Source organism: Schistocerca cancellata, chromosome 2, assembly GCF_023864275.1.
Source record: "Schistocerca cancellata isolate TAMUIC-IGC-003103 chromosome 2, iqSchCanc2.1, whole genome shotgun sequence".
NCBI lineage: Eukaryota > Metazoa > Arthropoda > Insecta > Orthoptera > Acrididae > Schistocerca > Schistocerca cancellata.
Genome location: NC_064627.1, coordinates 389,492,313 through 389,509,602, shown reverse-complemented (window position 1 = coordinate 389,509,602; position 17,290 = coordinate 389,492,313). Strand labels below are relative to the sequence as shown.

General features: G+C 44.1%; 1 protein-coding gene across 1 annotated transcript in view; it reads right to left on the bottom strand.

Moving 5' to 3' along the window:
• The window catches only part of LOC126145873 (uncharacterized), a 51,533-nt gene extending 34,478 nt beyond the window's left edge, over positions 1–17,055 (bottom strand). Inside the window, exons 1-2 of the mRNA XM_049915587.1 lie at positions 16,947–17,055; positions 5,484–6,370 (exon numbers count right to left, since the gene is read on the bottom strand). Coding sequence (XP_049771544.1) covers positions 5,484–6,344 — 861 coding nt within the window. The 5' untranslated portion in view covers positions 6,345–6,370; positions 16,947–17,055. The remainder of the gene's footprint in view (positions 1–5,483; positions 6,371–16,946) is intronic.
• Positions 17,056–17,290: the final 235 nt, after the last annotated feature.

The window sequence follows — 17,290 nt, the reverse complement described above, 5'->3', positions numbered from 1 at the left end:
CAGGAGCAACAGTGTCCCTAATTTGCTGGGAAGTGGCGGTGCGGTCCCCTACGGCACTGCGTAGGATCCTACGGTCTTGGCGTGCATCCGTGCGTCGCTGCGGTCCGGTCCCAGGTCGACGGGCACGTGCACCTTCCGCCGACCACTGGCGACAACATCGATGTACTGTGGAGACCTCACGCCCCACGTGTTGAGCAATTCGGCGGTACGTCCACCCGGCCTCCCGCATGCCCACTATACGCCCTCGCTCAAAGTCCGTCAACTGCACATACGGTTCACGTCCACGCTGTCGCGGCATGCTACCAGTGTTAAAGACTGCGATGGAGCTCCGTATGCCACGGCAAACTGGCTGACACCGACGGCGGCGGTGCACAAATGCTGCGCAGCTAGCGCCATTCGACGGCCAACACCGCGGTTCCTGGTGTGTCCGCTGTGCCGTGCGTGTGATCATTGCTTGTACAGCCCTCTCGCAGTGTCCGGAGCAAGTATGGTGGGTCTGACACACCGGTGTCAATGTGTTCTTTTTTCCATTTCCAGGAGTGTATTAAGACACTGCATCAGTTTCTATTAATCAGTGCCTGACCTCCAACCGGCCTGATTAAACAATAAAATGAAACTGCAAAAACAGTTTCTCTGGCTTTATGTGTCATCTTTCTCTCAGTCGTAGTCCACGATTTGTTCTCATTTTCTGATTCAATTAAATTCGATGACGAGTTTTATGCATCACATACACTCAGTGCAACACTCGCAGTGACGAACTGCTCGCTGTGTGCGTCGTTAGTGCGGTGACAGTAGGCTCACCCTATCCAGCACTGCGGTGATGCCTTAGCAGGCTTACACCTTGTCAGTCAGACAATCAACAAATGCAGCCCATGCGCTGTCTGATCCTCTCATCCAGATACACTCATGTTCAGAAAAAGAAGACACGTTGAACGACTAGGGATAGCACGTTCATGTTCACAGGACATGTGTATCAGTACGTTCTGCAGAAATGATCAGCATCTGAACCAAGTCGGCCCTCGAGTCAACATCGATATCGCAGCGCAACAGCACCAACCGCAAAATGTGCCTGCAACTTTCGTTGTCGCAAAAAATCGAAAGTAATGGATAAGTGTGACTTGAGTAGACGTGCAGATGGAGGGAAAGTCAGCCAAAATTTTGTGCTGCTTTCGACGAGATGTTTAATAATGAGGAAGATGGCCGGCCGGAGTGGCCGAGCCGTTCTAGGCGCTACAGTCTGGAACCGCGCGACCGCTACGGTCGCAGGTTCGAATCCTGCCTCGGGCATGGGTGTATGTACTGTCCTTAGGTTAGTTAGGTTTAATTAGTTCTAAGTTCTAGGGGACTGATGACCTCAGATGTTAAGTCCCATAGTGCTCAGAGCCATTTGAACCAGTGATGAAGATGTTGAAACTCCAAGCCAAGTAAAGGTCAACACCATGCAGATCAATAGTTTTTAAGGAGACTGACAGTGATTTATCGGCAGAGACAGCGCTGAGGAAAGAATTGATTGAAAGAGTGTAACGTGTTGTAAATATTGTTGTTAATAATGCAGCTGTAGACTGTCTGGTCGATACAAGAAGTGACGGGAATTGGTTTTTCAGAGGCATTGTGAAAACATGTAAATAATAATGATGTTGTTGTATATTTAGTTAGCCATGAAAAATTAAGATTGCTACTGGAAGTCACAGTATGCCAATCAGAAGTTAAGCTATCTTCGAAGTAAACGTGGATGGAGTCACATATGCCCACAGATTTTTTGTAATGCCTAATCTGTCTACAAGGATTTTGTTGGGCATAGACTTTCTGGCCAACTATGTTGGTAACATCAGTTAACAACACGGATTCACTGACCTGAATACTGGCGCAAATAGGAAATGTGTTTGTTTCGCAGATTCAATTGCAGGTGGAAAATTGGTAGCCTGTTCGTACACAGAAGTTAAGTTCCTGGGAAGTTTACTTTTGTATGTATGTTTATGGTGCGTAAAGTTTTATTGTAATTAATCCTGTGGTTTAATTCATGATGGAAGTGGACTGATTATATTATGTTAGTTTAATTTGTAATTTGATTAGCTTCTACTGTCGTGTTTATTTTTGTATGGAGGCACCCGATGTATAATTCTTTTATTCGATTGTTTATTTGCACTAACAGCACGCACATCACAGTGAAATTCCATGTTCTGACTTGTGCAGTGTTGTGGTCGGTACTCTTTTTGAGTGAATACACTGGTTGCAGCATGAGAAACAAAAACTGCAATCACGTCTCTTGTTCTCACCACTGCAGGTCTTCTTCATGTGTTTGCCTCTGTCTTAATCAGTTTTCGGTCGTGTGAATTTCGTATGCCAAGGATGGATTTTCATAGTATCAGCTATGATGAAGTACACTCATGTAAAAAAAAAAGAGAACACCTTGAACGACTAGTGACAGGACGTTCATATTCACAGGATATGTACATTATCAGTCACTTCGGTTTAGCATGTGTCCTGTTGCCCAGTAGGCACAGGCTCCGCCATGGGCCCTGACAACTTCTGCCATACATGATGGCATCGACGCTTAATGGCGCGAATGGCGTCCTGTGGTATAGCCGTCCATGCTGCTTTCACCTGGACCCAAAGTTCATCTGTGTTGGTTGGCACTGGGTCACATTGCTGCAACCTTCATTTCACCTTATCCCACACATTTTCGATTGACGACAAGTGTGACGATCAGGCGGGCCAGGGAAAAAGACTGACATGCTGTGACACCAAGAGGGCGCGTGTTCGTGCAGCCACATGCGGTCGTGCATTGTCTTGCTGAAAAATGGCATCTGGGATTCAGCACAGAAAGCATATGGCTATGGCTCGCAGAATGTCATTCACGTAGGTCACAATGATCACAGTACCCTGGACACGTACCAGTTGTGATTTGTGGTTGCACTGCATCCCACAACATATGGCCTTAAAGTTTGTGTTGTATGTCTTGTGCAAATGCAGTCACTGTGATGCTGCTCCCCCCTGTCTGCGGCGAACCAAAGCACGGCCATGACTCAAACAAACAGGAAGTGGAGTCGTCTGAAGACACTATCTGATGCAATGCCTGTCCCCAGTAACATCGTTCCGTACACCATTGCCGTGTAGCATGTTTCCGCGCATTCGTCAAAAGTAGGCGGAGGAGTGACCGACGCAGGCGTAACCCATGCCGTAATAAAAGGCGACTGACTATCACACCTGACAGTGTACGATGCGTTACAATATTCGACTGTTGCGCCAGAGCCGAGGAGGACACAGATCTGTCCTGCAGTGCCATTCGGATGAGGTGTCGATCTCCTCGGAGGGTGTTCTGGGTGGTGCGACCTAATCCATGTTATCGTGTTCTACTGTCCTCCACACACCCGTTGAACTGCCGAAACACTTCGTCCCACACGAGCAGCAATTGCCCAGATGGATGCGTCACATTCTGTCATGCCAGTAGTGGGTCCTCTGTCATGCCAGTAATGGGTCCTCCCACTTTCAAACGGACTGATTTGACAGTACGGTTCGCTCATGCGTCTCGCTGCTTTAAATTTCTCAGTTATCTCCTCCGTCAAGCTGCCATTTAACAACCCTAACTTTCGCCTCGTCGGACATGCTTTTGAGAAAACTGTCTTTACGTGAGACTAAAAAATTCTCCATGTGGTATTGATCTTTCCCACTAAAAGCGTACTTTGGTTTAGGGCTCGCCATGAAGTGTGCAGCCCCTCCCTGACTCATCGCAAAGTTTCTCCGTGCGGCACTGACAAACGCGGTATCCGTCTATTTCAAATGTGAATAGTCTATGAAACAGCAGACAAATTTATAAAATCAAATGCAACTGCTATTACATAGCATGTCACAGCTTTATATGTTTTATTGAACGGGTTACAACATCCGACGTACGATAGCTTTGAATTTGCACTTTCAACATTTGTCAGTTTCATATTTATTGTATTATGTTTGACTACTGATTGTCTGCAGAATGCTTGAAAATGACCACGTGTCAAAATTGCAATCGCAATAAATTATGTTTTAACAGCCTAAAGGGGAATGATTTCGTTTAAAAATTTCACAAGGGCTCTGGAGCCAGTTACCATCAAACTGCAGGTACCAAATTAATTGGAAGGCTGGTGGGGAAAACGTAACATGCTTTCCAAATCTGTGCAGCTCACGAAAGCAAAGTTAACGAGTACAGAAATCACACAAAAACAACTAATCAAACAACACAAGTTGCGTAGTAAAATCTGACAAATTCCGAGCTGGTCAGAAAGTGGATTAAGCTTTCGCGAAAATGAACGACACTTAAAACTCTCCAAGGTCAGCAAATATGTGACGAAACGCGTCAATCAGCACCAGATAACGACGGTCAAGTTGGCCTACAGAAAATGGCTGCCCCCAACGACCTCAGATAACGGATGTCCCAGATGAAATCACCCCGAACGTGATTCCAACTGCGCTTTATCAAAACCAGCTTCCCACTTCACGGAAAACGCGACTCCGAGCCATTGGCAAAGTGACCAGCGAGTATTTCACTTTACATGCATGCGTGAATACTGTGGAAGCCTGTAGAAATTTTCCATTTTTGGCTTCCAGAAGGCATCTTAAAATGCAAGTGGTTGGTATCATTTGCTAGCCGTGTTCCCTTCGCGCTGAAACACAATGGTGGGGAAGACCCATGTGACTGGAAATCAAAATCTGGAATGAAAGGCTACAAATTTTCTCACGCTGACTGAGTACAGCCCATTCCTAGATCAGCGTGAAGGAAAGTGTATTCGTCATGCTCATTGATAAACTAGGGACTTGCAGTGGCTTAGGGGCAGACTGCCTTCAAAGGAGAAAGCCGCTGACATTTGGCGACTGAGTGTAGAGTGTCAAAGTACGGAGCAAAGGGTTACCGCTCTCGACTTTCGCAAACTGCAGTCCCCTGGGGAACCACGTCACTTCTTTGTGTCCATTGCGATTCACCTCTAACGGTCAAACTGGACCATGGGACGAACACCTGGGCCTGATCGTTTCTAACAAAATAATGTGAGGCCGTCTTCATTAGTTATGAAACCTTGTACTCTCCTCAAAACTGCCAAGAATTAAGCAGAAGAATAATCAAATACTGCATATCAATAAGTTACTGTCATGTCACACCGGCAGATGAGGCCCTATACTGGATGACATAATGATTCTGCAAGCCAAGAAGCTTTAAGTCAGTCGAAACCCTAGATACCTTTCCCATGCAGACAAATTTGCTGTAGTAAGCGTCGGTCCGTGTTAAATAAGAAACATTTCGAAAATCTAGAAATTCTGACTCTACTTAGTTAATTCTATCCATATAGGCAACAGCATATTCAGCAAGTTACTGAGGATGATAACAACTCTCGTCACAACTTAAACCAAATAGTTTATGTTACGTTCTGCCCAGACATTTGTAGAAATAAATTACGAAATATGATTAGTGAGATGAGCACTGATATTACTGAACAAGGAAACATCATTCTCACCTGAAAATCAACTAGTCGGACTTCTGAAACTTCTCCATTCACATACTTAAACATCATGTTGTTCTTCCAGCAGTCACCGTGGGCCAATACCAGAAGCTTTGTTTGATTCCTGATCTGCTCCATTCTTTCACTCGCAACATCGAGTAATCGGTCAGCTAATGCCCTGTATCTTTCTCCATATTGCTCGTAGCCAGGAGATTTATCAAACTCATTCGCTAGGGCTGTCATTATCTTTTTACATAGAGATCCCATAAATTGCAGAGCGTCTTTGTCTGTGAACAAGTGAAAACGGAACGTGTCCTTGTATTGCGGCTGTTTGCTGAGCATGTAGACTGAAGAGGCATGGAGTCGGGCATATGCCCGCAGTGCGACTCTGCAGTGTTGGAGGTCTAGCGGTTGGCCACCCTGAGCCAACCTGAAGCCGGCCGCTGATAGGTCCTCCAGCACGAGGAAAGCCGCGGGCTGCCGGCCCCATTGGTAGCACTTGGCTGCCAATGGCCGGAACTCATCACCCTCCAGCGCTACCAACTGCTCGTGGACCTGTGGCACAACATCATGTAGCATCTCTGCCTCGAACTTGAACACATCCATTTTGTCTACTAGATCCTTCAGTTCACCTGACTCAAGAGTGGTTTTCACTATTAGGGTTTTCTTCTGTATCTCCTCACTATTTTCAGATCTCAGAGAGGCAGTGAGTCTGAACATCAGGCTTGTATAGCCAACTCCTTCAGGATTTGCGTACTTGACGTTTATGGAATCGACGGTAATTTTCTTTCGTTCTGCAGTCTTCAAAGCTGATTCTATGAAATCGCGATTTATCCATGAAGGTGGCGGCACTCGTGTATCACTTGATGATTCCATGTTGTTAGCTTGCCTCTGAATCGAATCTGTAGACAGAATAAAACACTGCATGGTAACACACATACGCAAATGGCTCTATATTTTGCAGATATGCAAAATGAAAAAGGGGGTAGTGAATAAAACAAACTACCTGCTGTAATCATAACTCTCTCTCTCTCTCTCTCTCTCTCTCTCTCTCTCTCTAATGGTCACACACACACACACACACACACACACACACACACACACACACAAACACACACACCACACTCTTCCCATTCCACACATTATGTACATGTGGTCCAATAAATCCCTGTACCCCCTTTCACTTTGTGTAAGTGGAAGAAAAGTAGTTGTTTGATTCGTATCCGTCATTTGAAGCTGGTGAAAAGCGTTGTAGTCAAAATTACATTGTTCTGATTATATTAATTCAGCTGTGAACCCATGGCTGATGGTCGGCGGCTGATGTAAAGCAGACACCGTTACACTGTCGACGAATAATTTGTGTCATGTGGGTGTCAGCTTTAACTGGAGACTGAAATAACTATTGCGTATAGACCCAGAAAATAATTTTATTAATAAAAACGAAAGGGATATAATAAGCTAATTTAGCACCAGTTATCAGGTGATTGAATTATCACACATCACTGAAGAGAAATGTTCAGCTGATGATTCATCAGAAATTGATTCGTATGATAAGAATTATGTAAAAGTTGTTGAGAAGAGAGCAGCTGAACTTGAATAACTGCGTTCTACAATGCATGATATTTGAAAACGAAAGAATGTGTACCGATGTTTGTGTAATAATTAACTGACGACGGCATGGAGCAGAAGTTTGCAGTCTGCCGTGTTTGTTCACTCAGTTTCCAAACGCTGTGTCTCGCTCATGACTGTTACTCTCTGATGACTGTGCTAGGCTGACCATATTTCAAAGACAAAAAGCCGGGACACTTGTGCTCATACCCAATACTTAATTTCCTTACTTCACATGTGCTTACATTTCTTGTCAGTTACCCTGCTATTATGAAATCGATACTAGGAAATCGATGAAGCAGCAGCTGAAAAAGCCGTAGCAAGAATGTATCTTCATATTGTGAAATGGAAAGGAAAATGTAGGTACACTACATATAAATAAAATTCTTTTCTTTGGAAATAAAAAAGGGCCATATATACTTATTTATTGCAATAGCTCGGATATATTTTTTCCAATGTTTAGTCACTATTTCAGATATGTACAATTTGTTAATCCTAATAACTATGCAATAATACTAATCAGTAATAAGACACAAATTATACATTTCATCCTAAGATTTATCTTTGCTGTATTTACCAGAAGAATGAATTGATACTAGCAGTTACTTGTTAGAACGAAGATAATCATAAAATTCTGTGCAAGATAGACTGAAATGAGTATTCACACTAACAATAGCTGTCTTGTATCAAAACTAGCACTTTCTTTTTCATCATGCCAGTAGATTTTAATCAGACTGGAAACCCTTTCTACTGCTGCATTTGTACCTGGCAGATATAACGCTAAATTTATAATTTTCTCTACATGTCCCACAGAAACATAAAGAGTTTCACATTTTTTAAGTATAGCAGTCCCCCTTTCTTCAAGCAGCACTTCTTTATCACCCAATTTTTAATATGCTTTTCCATTATGTTTTTAACATGTTAGAACTTATCGAATAGTGAGTTCTCATTGAAAGCAGACTGAAGAATACCATATTGAAGTAAGAACCTAAGTGAATCCTGAACATTAGTCCAGTGGGGTAGATTATTGCAACAAATCCAAGAAATAACCTGAAGGTTTGAACACTGACTTCAAGTCCGGTATTTTATGTAATTCACACAGCCATCAAAAAATTTTGGAAAGATTTTCCTTAAAGGCGGTTCTTAAGAATCTGTCGACGTTTCTAGAAATTAAATTTTGTGTGAGATTGTCAATTAAATCAGAAGTTTCGGTGAGTGAGATATTTTTGACTCTCAGTTTGTTTAATGGTAGCAACAAAAACTTCTAATTTATCTGCTACTAATCTCAATCATAAGGGCGAATGACTGTTAGAGAAGAAATCCAAAATTTGAGGGCAGTTGTCATAGGACAAAAAGTATGACTGAACTCCTTCAAAACTATCCAGGGCCCTCTGCAACGCAGGAAGAACAGACTGTTACTTAACAGGGACTTGTATTCAAGGCTAATAAACTCACAGAATTCTTTCAAGGCGCGGGTTCCAACAGTATATGTTTCAAAATATTTGGAAAGTTTGAACAGAATCACTTCAACACCAATTGGCAAACATTCTGCTGCTGATTTAATATTGCAGTGCAAAACATAAGCCCCACAGCCAACAACCTAAATGATTTATTTAATTTTGCTTGAAGTTTTTGATAAACATGCTGTGTTCTATTACTGTCGGGCCCTACAAAGCTAGTATTTTCATGTTTTTACTTCGTCCATTAAACGAAAAATTTTCTCATTACACTGAATTTGTGTATCAGCTGTTTCGTATGGAACATCGCTAATATCCAAAATTTTTACTTTTAAGCGAAACCACGAATGTAATATCGAATCACTAATCGAATCATTTTCATTGCTTTGTGATTTGATGCATGAGTCATTATAGAAACATACTTTGTTTTAGTAATTAATTAGTTATTACTGTAAGAGTATGGGAGGCAAACACATTAATAACAATTGCTCCATTTTTAGTTCTAGCACAACAATATTTCGGTCATTCGAAAACCTTACTGATCAAAGAAAAGGTATAGTCATTTTATCAAACGTTATGGCTGTGACAGATGGCATGATACGCAAAGATACCTTCTTCAGCAGGCGGTTTTAAATCAGGCATCCTTAAAAAAACGAATTCATCTTCTTTCTACTTGTAGATCCCGATGGCGCTTCCTTGTACTTCTTTTGGAGGTGATCTCTTATGTCACTCCTCCTGTAGCGACCTGCACTAAACACCGATCTGTATATCGGATACCCAACCTTATCATTTACGTCACTTTCCTTAAAAAATGGAAATACTTTCTTTAACGCTTCTTTAGATGAAAACTTCCGCTTGGGCATTTTCATCAGACACCACACTTTCTGAGTTTAATATTCACACTCTCTCACTACTAACAGTAGTATAGTAATTTTGTCCGCAGAGTTGATCCTCCGTCGACTTATAAATCAGAACCGTTGTTCAGTTGTTCCAGACCCGACACACTTGAAGCTTTGTGACTGAGTAAGTGAAATCTACCAACAATGCGCTACCCTTAACCGCTGTCAGGACAAGCATGCATAACATGCCAAACAATATTCCATAAGCACCGCTAACAAATGCAGCGTTGCTCACATTCTTCACAAAATTTACTTCCACATGGCTGCAGTCCCGTTAGGAGAAATGGTTTGAATGATGGTCATTTATGCCTCCATTGGTTTCGATTTTACTTGTCTCTGGCCATAATGTGGAAGGTTGGCAAGCTAGAGACGGCGGATAGGTAATAACTGCTTTTCTTTCCAACATATGTCTTTCTCTTTCTTTGTGAATAAAACGATTTAAACCAAATGCGGTATATGTTGTGAAAATATATTTCTATAACGTCCTACTTCTGGGACATTGGTTTTTCACAAATATTTAATTATTTGGGAACTATTATTAAACCTATTTTGTTTCTAGACTAAAAACCGGTACAATTATGAGTCCCGGATGATTTTCTCGGGACACCAGGACATTTACGTGAAAAACGGGGGCTTGTCCCGGAAAGACTTGGACGGCTCTTCAGCCTAGACTGTAGGACATATGGCAGTTCACACAGAAGGAAAGCAGTTTCCTGGTCTAAGAAAAATGCCTATTATATCAAAGAGTTGGAAAGGAGCCCGGATCATGGGCCAGAATGTCTTTGGACCATATTTTTCGAAACGTACGTGAATGGATATTCTTACTCGGTCATGTCACAGACGTGGTTACATGTGTTTTTCTAGTTTCCGTCTTCTTTTTCTGTTCCCAAAGCGCCGGCCGCGGCGGTCTAGCGGTTCTGGCGCTGCAGTCCGGAACCGCGGGACTGCTACGGTCGCAGGTTCGAATCCTGCCTCGGGCATGGATGTGTGTGATGTCCTTAGGTTAGTTAGGTTTAAGTAGTTCTAAGTTCTAGGGGACTTATGACTTAATATGTTGAATCCCATAGTGCTCAGAGCCATTTGAACCATTTTTTTGTTCCCAAAGCCTCTTCATTCTTAGGCTGTGTTCCTGTCTCCTTTGCTCTGTCCATATTTTGCCCGTTTTCTTCCATTATTTTACTTCAAATTACAACAGGATAGAGCTACAGCACCCTTTCCTCTTCAGGTGTTTGAGCTTCTTGACGCAGAATTTCGAGACCGATGGATTGGGCGTGGTTCAGCAGCATTTCCATTCCCATTGAAATGGCCACCAGGAATCCCGGACTTAACAGGGCAGACAACTAATTACGCGGAATAATCAAGTCCCATGTGGCTCGATGTTGGCACAAGAGTAATGAACATTTGCTTAAAAGTGTTGATAAACTCTTTTGAAGGTATTGTTCAAGACGTCAAGGACGACCTCGAGGTCCTACATATCTGCGTAACGCACGACGGTTCACATACAGAACTGCCAGATATATTGTTTTTATTTGTAAGTACTCCAATTTTCGATATAAGTTTTGACCCAGGTGTCGTTTTATTGAGTTCACTGGACCTCGAGCGACGAGACTGCACCGAACTAGCAGAGTCTACTAACAATGTGCTCCATGTGTACACTAACTACCCCAGCAAATTGATAGAGTGACTTTTAACGAGAATATCTTGAATATGAGTGTCTCTAAGTGGAGAAAGATATTTTAGAAGCTCGGCCTATCTGCTTTCACGTGGCGCAGATGTTTGACTTACAGGCAACACTATCATATTGAATACGCCAAGCGTCGCCGGGAAGCATCAGGAAACATTTTTTCTCTATCAAAAGTTGTTCCCTATTACGTGAGCTATCATTCCTAGACATCTGGCGCAAAAACAAATGTCTAGGATTGATAGGTTACGTAATAAGAAACAACTTTTGTTGGAGACAAAAATATGCTCCACAGAGCAGGTTTATCGGTCGAGATCTTGTTGTGCCTTTTCCAGGCTTGGGGATCGCCATGGGGGAAGGGGGGAGGGGTGTCCACTGGGGGCCGAACCGCACAGTAACCTTGGGTTCGGTGTGGGGCGGTGGTGGGGTGGGTGGACTGCTGTGGCCTGTTGTGGGGTTGTGAACCACTGAGGACTGCGGCAGGGCGAAGCCTCTCCGTCGTTTCTAGGACCTGGTTTAATACACAAATACACAATAGTCACTACTGCTAGCATCTTACCATCTCCTGGGAGCTTTAATCATAGCTGTGTCACTAACTAAAATTTAATTATGACAAATTGTAGCAAGAACAATGAGCTTCTGATGGATCCGTGCCATTACCTTCAAACAGCATACATACTCTCATAGTACGATATGAAAGTTACAATAATTCCTTAACAACGTATATGACGTTTATCGTCGTTTTATTACGTCGAATCATACATTTAACGACGGGTTTTTGAGAGATCCTCAATTTCCTGACGCTCAGAAACGGCCTACGTACATATGGGCTTCAACTGGAAGCCAATATGGCGCCTCAGGACTCTGAAATGAAAGGAAGACGGCTTGCATGTGACGTAGATTTCGTTCTGCCATCTCCTAGGCCTATGTTCAGAGGCACGTTCTGACACGCTACATTTCATGGGCGATGGATTGGTCGAGGGAGGCATGGTAGCTTGGCCTTCCCATTCATCGTCCTGAATTCGTTGGATTTCTCGCTGTGGGGACGTTAAAAGCCATCAGAGTATGTCCAAACCATTGACAATGTGTAGACGCTACAGGACCGTGTCTAATGCACGTGACCCAATTCTAGTGGAGCCAGATACTTTGACACTAGCTTGCGCACGCTGCTTCGCTCACGTCGACTGTATGTCCCATACAGTTTTTTTTCATGTAATCGAATTTTTGTGTTGTTACACCCATTGCTCATACATAAATGAACACACTGCGCAAAAAGTGTAAAACCAAATACCAATTTCCGTAGTTCTAGCTTCAAAATTGTCTTAACAGCGATATATTTTCAAAAAATCTTTCACCCATTGATTCATCCCCTTAGGGGTGAAATTTCGAAAAACACTTCTTAAACGGTGCCTACAGTATAAGATTAACACCCTCTCTAAATTTCAAGTTTCTATCCGTCGTGGTTTGGGACGGGCGATAATAAGTCAAAGAATCAGCCAGGTCCTATTTCATCCCATTAGGGATTGAATTTCCATAATCATGTATATTTTTATTTCTAACCGAGACGCATAGTACAAATTTTCATAGACGGAGCTTTAAAAATGCTGCAGTAGTTCTTTACTAATGATTTCTTTTCAAAAACTATTTTTCACTCACTATCTCACCCCCTCATGGGTTGAAATTCCAAGAATTCTAAAAACGCTTTTTCTTTTATTTCTGACCGAGAAAGTAAATATCTACTTTCGCAGTTCTTGCTACAAGATTTCCATAACAGCGACATACACAATGTGATCAAAAGTATTCGGACACACACAAAAATATACGTTTTTCATATTAGGTGCATTGTGCTGCCACTTACTGCCAGGTACTCCGTATCAGCAACCTCAGTAATCATTAGACATCGTGAAAGAGCAGAATGGGGCGCTCCGCGAAACTCACAGACTTCGAACGTGGTCAGGTGATTGGGTGTCACTTGTGTCATACGTCTGTACTCGAGATTTCCACACCCCTAAACGTCCCTAGGTCCACTGTTTCCGATGTGATAGCGTAGTGTAAACGTGAAGGGACACGTACAGCTCAAGAGCGTACAGGCCGACCTCGTCTGTTGACTGAAAGAGACCGCCGACAGTTGAAGAAGGTCGTAAAGCGTAATAGGCAGACATCGATTCAGACCATCACACAGGAATTCCAAACTGCACTAGGATCCACTGCAGGTACTTTGACAGTTAGGCAGGAGGTGAGAAAACTTGGATCTCATGGTCGAGCGGCTGCTCATAAGCCACCCATCACGCTGGTAAATGCTACACGACGCCTCGCTTGGTGTAAGGAGCGTAAATATTGGACGATTGAACATTCGAAAAACGTTGTGTACAGTTTCACCAACTGCGACATAATCGCTTGTACAAACAGTAATCCAATACTGTAAAACGCTTTATTATTCCAGTCTCTGATAACAAATGAATTCTTTAGACAATGACCGGTTTCAGTCTGTAATGACCATCTTCAGATCTGTTTTACACCATGTCCTAAAGTGATACGGCCAAAATGGCATCGTCAAAACATATAAATACACTCCTGGCAATGGAAAAAAGAACACATTGACACCGGTGTGTCAGACCCACCATACTTGCTCCGGACACTGCGAGAGGGCTGTACAAGCAATGATCACACGCACGGCACAGCGGACACACCAGAAACCGCGGTGTTGGCCGTCGAATGGCGCTAGCTGCGCAGCATTTGTGCACCGCCGCCGTCAGTGTCAGCCAGTTTGCCGTGGCATACGGAGCTCCATCGCAGTCTTTAACACTGGTAGCATGCCGCGACAGCGTGGACGTGAACCGTATGTGCAGTTGACGGACTTTGAGCGAGGGCGTATAGTGGGCATGCGGGAGGCCGGGTGGACGTACCGCCGAATTGCTCAACACGTGGGGCGTGAGGTCTCCACAGTACATCGATGTTGTCGCCAGTGGTCGGCGGAAGGTGCACGTGCCCGTCGACCTGGGACCGGACCGCAGCGACGCACGGATGCACGCCAAGACCGTAGGATCCTACGCAGTGCCGTAGGGGACCGCACCGCCACTTCCCAGCAAATTAGCGTCACTGTTGCTCCTGGGGTATCGGCGAGGACCATTCGCAACCGTCTGCATGAAGCTGGGCTACGGTCCCGCACACCGTTAGGCCGTCTTCCACTCACGCCCCAACATCGTACCGCCCGCCTCCAGTGGTGTCGCGACAGGCGTGAATGGAGGGACGAATGGAGACGTGTCGTCTTCAGCGATGAGAGTCGCTTCTGCCTTGGTGCCAATGATGGTCGTATGCGTGTTTGGCGCCGTGCAGGTGAGCGCCACAATCAGGACTGCATACGACCGAGGCACACAGGGCCAACACCCGGCATCATGGTGTGGGGAGCGATCTCCTACACTGGCCGTACACCACTGGTGATCGTCGAGGGGACACTGAATAGTGCACGGTACATCCAAACCGTCATCGAACCCATCGTTCTACCACTCCTAGACCGGCAAGGGAACTTGCTGTTCCAACAGGACAATGCACGTCCGCATGTATCCCGTGCCACCCAACGTGCTCTAGAAGGTGTAAGTCAACTACCCTGGCCAGCAAGATCTCCGGATCTGTCCCCCATTGAGCATGTTTGGGACTGGATGAAGCGTCGTCTCACGCGGTCTGCACGTCCAGCACGAACGCTGGTCCAACTGAGGCGCCAGGTGGAAATGGCATGGCAAGCCGTTCCACAGGACTACATCCAGCATCTCTACGATCGTCTCCATGGGAGAATAGCAGCCTGCATTACTGCGAAAGGTGGATATACACTGTACTAGTGCCGACATTGTGCATGCTCTGTTGCCTGTGTCTATGTGCCTGTGGTTCTGTCAGTGTGATCATGTGATGTATCTGACCCCAGGAATGTGTCAATAAAGTTTCCCCTTCCTGGGACAATGAATTCACGGTGTTCTTATTTCAATTTCCAGGAGTGTATAATCAGCGTAGCATCGTCACATAGATTTAAAATATGATGTGGCCTATTCTACACCATATTTTAAATCTATGTGACGATGCTATGCTGATTATATGTTTTGACGATGCCATTATGGCCGTATCACTTTAGGAGATGGTGTAAAAAAGATCTGAAGATGGTCATTACAGACTGAAACCGGTCATCGTCTAAAGAATTCATTTGTGATCAGAGACTGGAATAATAAAACATTTTGTTGTGTGTAGTGACTAATCACGGTACACAATGTGGCAATCCGATGGCACGGTGTAGGTATGGCGAATGCCAGGCGAACGTCATCTATCGGCATGTGTAGTGCCAACAGTAAAATTCGGAGGCGGTGGTGTTAAGGTGTGGTCGTGTTTTTCATGGAAGGGGCTTGCACCTCTTGTTGTTTTGCGTGGCACTATCACAGCACAGGCCTACATTGATGTCTTAAGCATCTTCTTGCTTCCCACTGTTGAAGAGTAATTAGGAGATAGCGATTGCATCTTTCAACATTTTCGAGCGCCTGTTCATAATGCACAGCCTGTGACGGAGTGGTTACACCACAATAACATCTCTGTAATGGACTGGCCTGCCCAGAGTCCTGACCTGAATCCTGTAGAACACCTTTGGAATGTTTTGGAACGTCGACTTCGTGCCAGGCCTCACCGACCGACATGAATACCTCTCCTCAGTGCAGCACTACGTGAAGAATGGGCTGCCATTCCCTAAGAAACCTTCCAGCACCTGACTGAACGTATGCCTGCGAGAGTGGAAGCTGTCATCAAGGATAAGGGTGGGCCAGCACCATAATGAATTCCAGCATTACCAATGAAGGGCGCCACGAACTTTTAAGTCATTTTCAGTCAGGTGTCCAGATACTTTTGATCACATAGTGTATTTTCAAAAATCCTTCATTCCCCATTTCACCCCCTAGGGGTGGAATTTCGAAAAATCCATTCTTAACATGCTAACATAAAGGTCAACGCTCTCTCAAAGCTTCAAGTGTCTGTCGTTAGCGGTTTTGGACTGGATGATGATCAGTCGATCAGGGAATTTCCTATTATACACGGGGAGCTCAAAAAATAGTCTGAAATGTTTTTAAGAGTGTTGCAGAGAAAGCTCAGCTGAGAAATAATTGTCAACGAAAAAATTCGATACGTTGCACCGTTTTCAAATTAATTAGCGTTGAAGTTAACCAATCAGGTCATTGTGCGCGCAAATTCAATCGGCCCGCCGGATACAACTAATTTCAGTTGTTCTCGTAGCCTACATGACAGCGCACGAGACTGCCTAAGCCTTTGGTCTGGATTCGATCCTTACTACCGCCCCAAGTCCAATTTTTGTATCGCTCACTTGTTCGGTCTTAGGAAACCAAACGAATAACACGTTTGGCGACACTGTCTCTGGCGGGCTGCTTCAATTTTTTTCTTAACAATTCTTTCCCAGCACAACCTAGCCTGCAATAGCCTTACAAGCCGTCCAGACTGTTTCTGACCACCCTGTATAGAGATAGTGCGTAATTCACTGCGAAGAAATGCTGCCTATGGTTGTTTTCACTTCTATGTAACAAAGACGGCAATGAGAGGACAGATTGGCCTACATGGCAACAGGTATTGGTTTCCGGACACATAATTACAGGAAGCTTTCTCTTAGTTTCGACCAATATACATCCTGTAGGGATATGCGACACTTTTTTTAACATCCCTTTCATGAGACTTCTTCCAGTGGTATTACTCACATCGCAGTCCACAAACAAACACAATGCACATAAAGAAGTGCTACATTTTACTGTAGTAAATGTTAAAATTAGAAAGAGTTTTACAATTGGCTACTAACCTTTAGCTGTAAGTAAGAAATGTCAGGAGCAGATTTGAGTCTTAGATTTTTCACACTCTTCGTTCGCAGGTCTGTTGCGCCAGAGCAGGCCAGTAGGATTCTGATGCAGTGATAACAGACGTTCTGCATTATAAGTGGTGCTCATTACGTTGGAAGGCGTATCTGTGGCGACAGGGAGAGCGATATGAAAGTGTGGAGGGGATGAAGTTTGCGTAAGTATCGAGGCAGAGAGGCGGCAAATGAAGTCCGCAGTGCCAAACAGTGCTGCTGCGTACAACAGTCAGTTTCGTTTGACATCTATTACACCTTCACATCTGTGATGAGGAAATAAATGTTGTAACCGG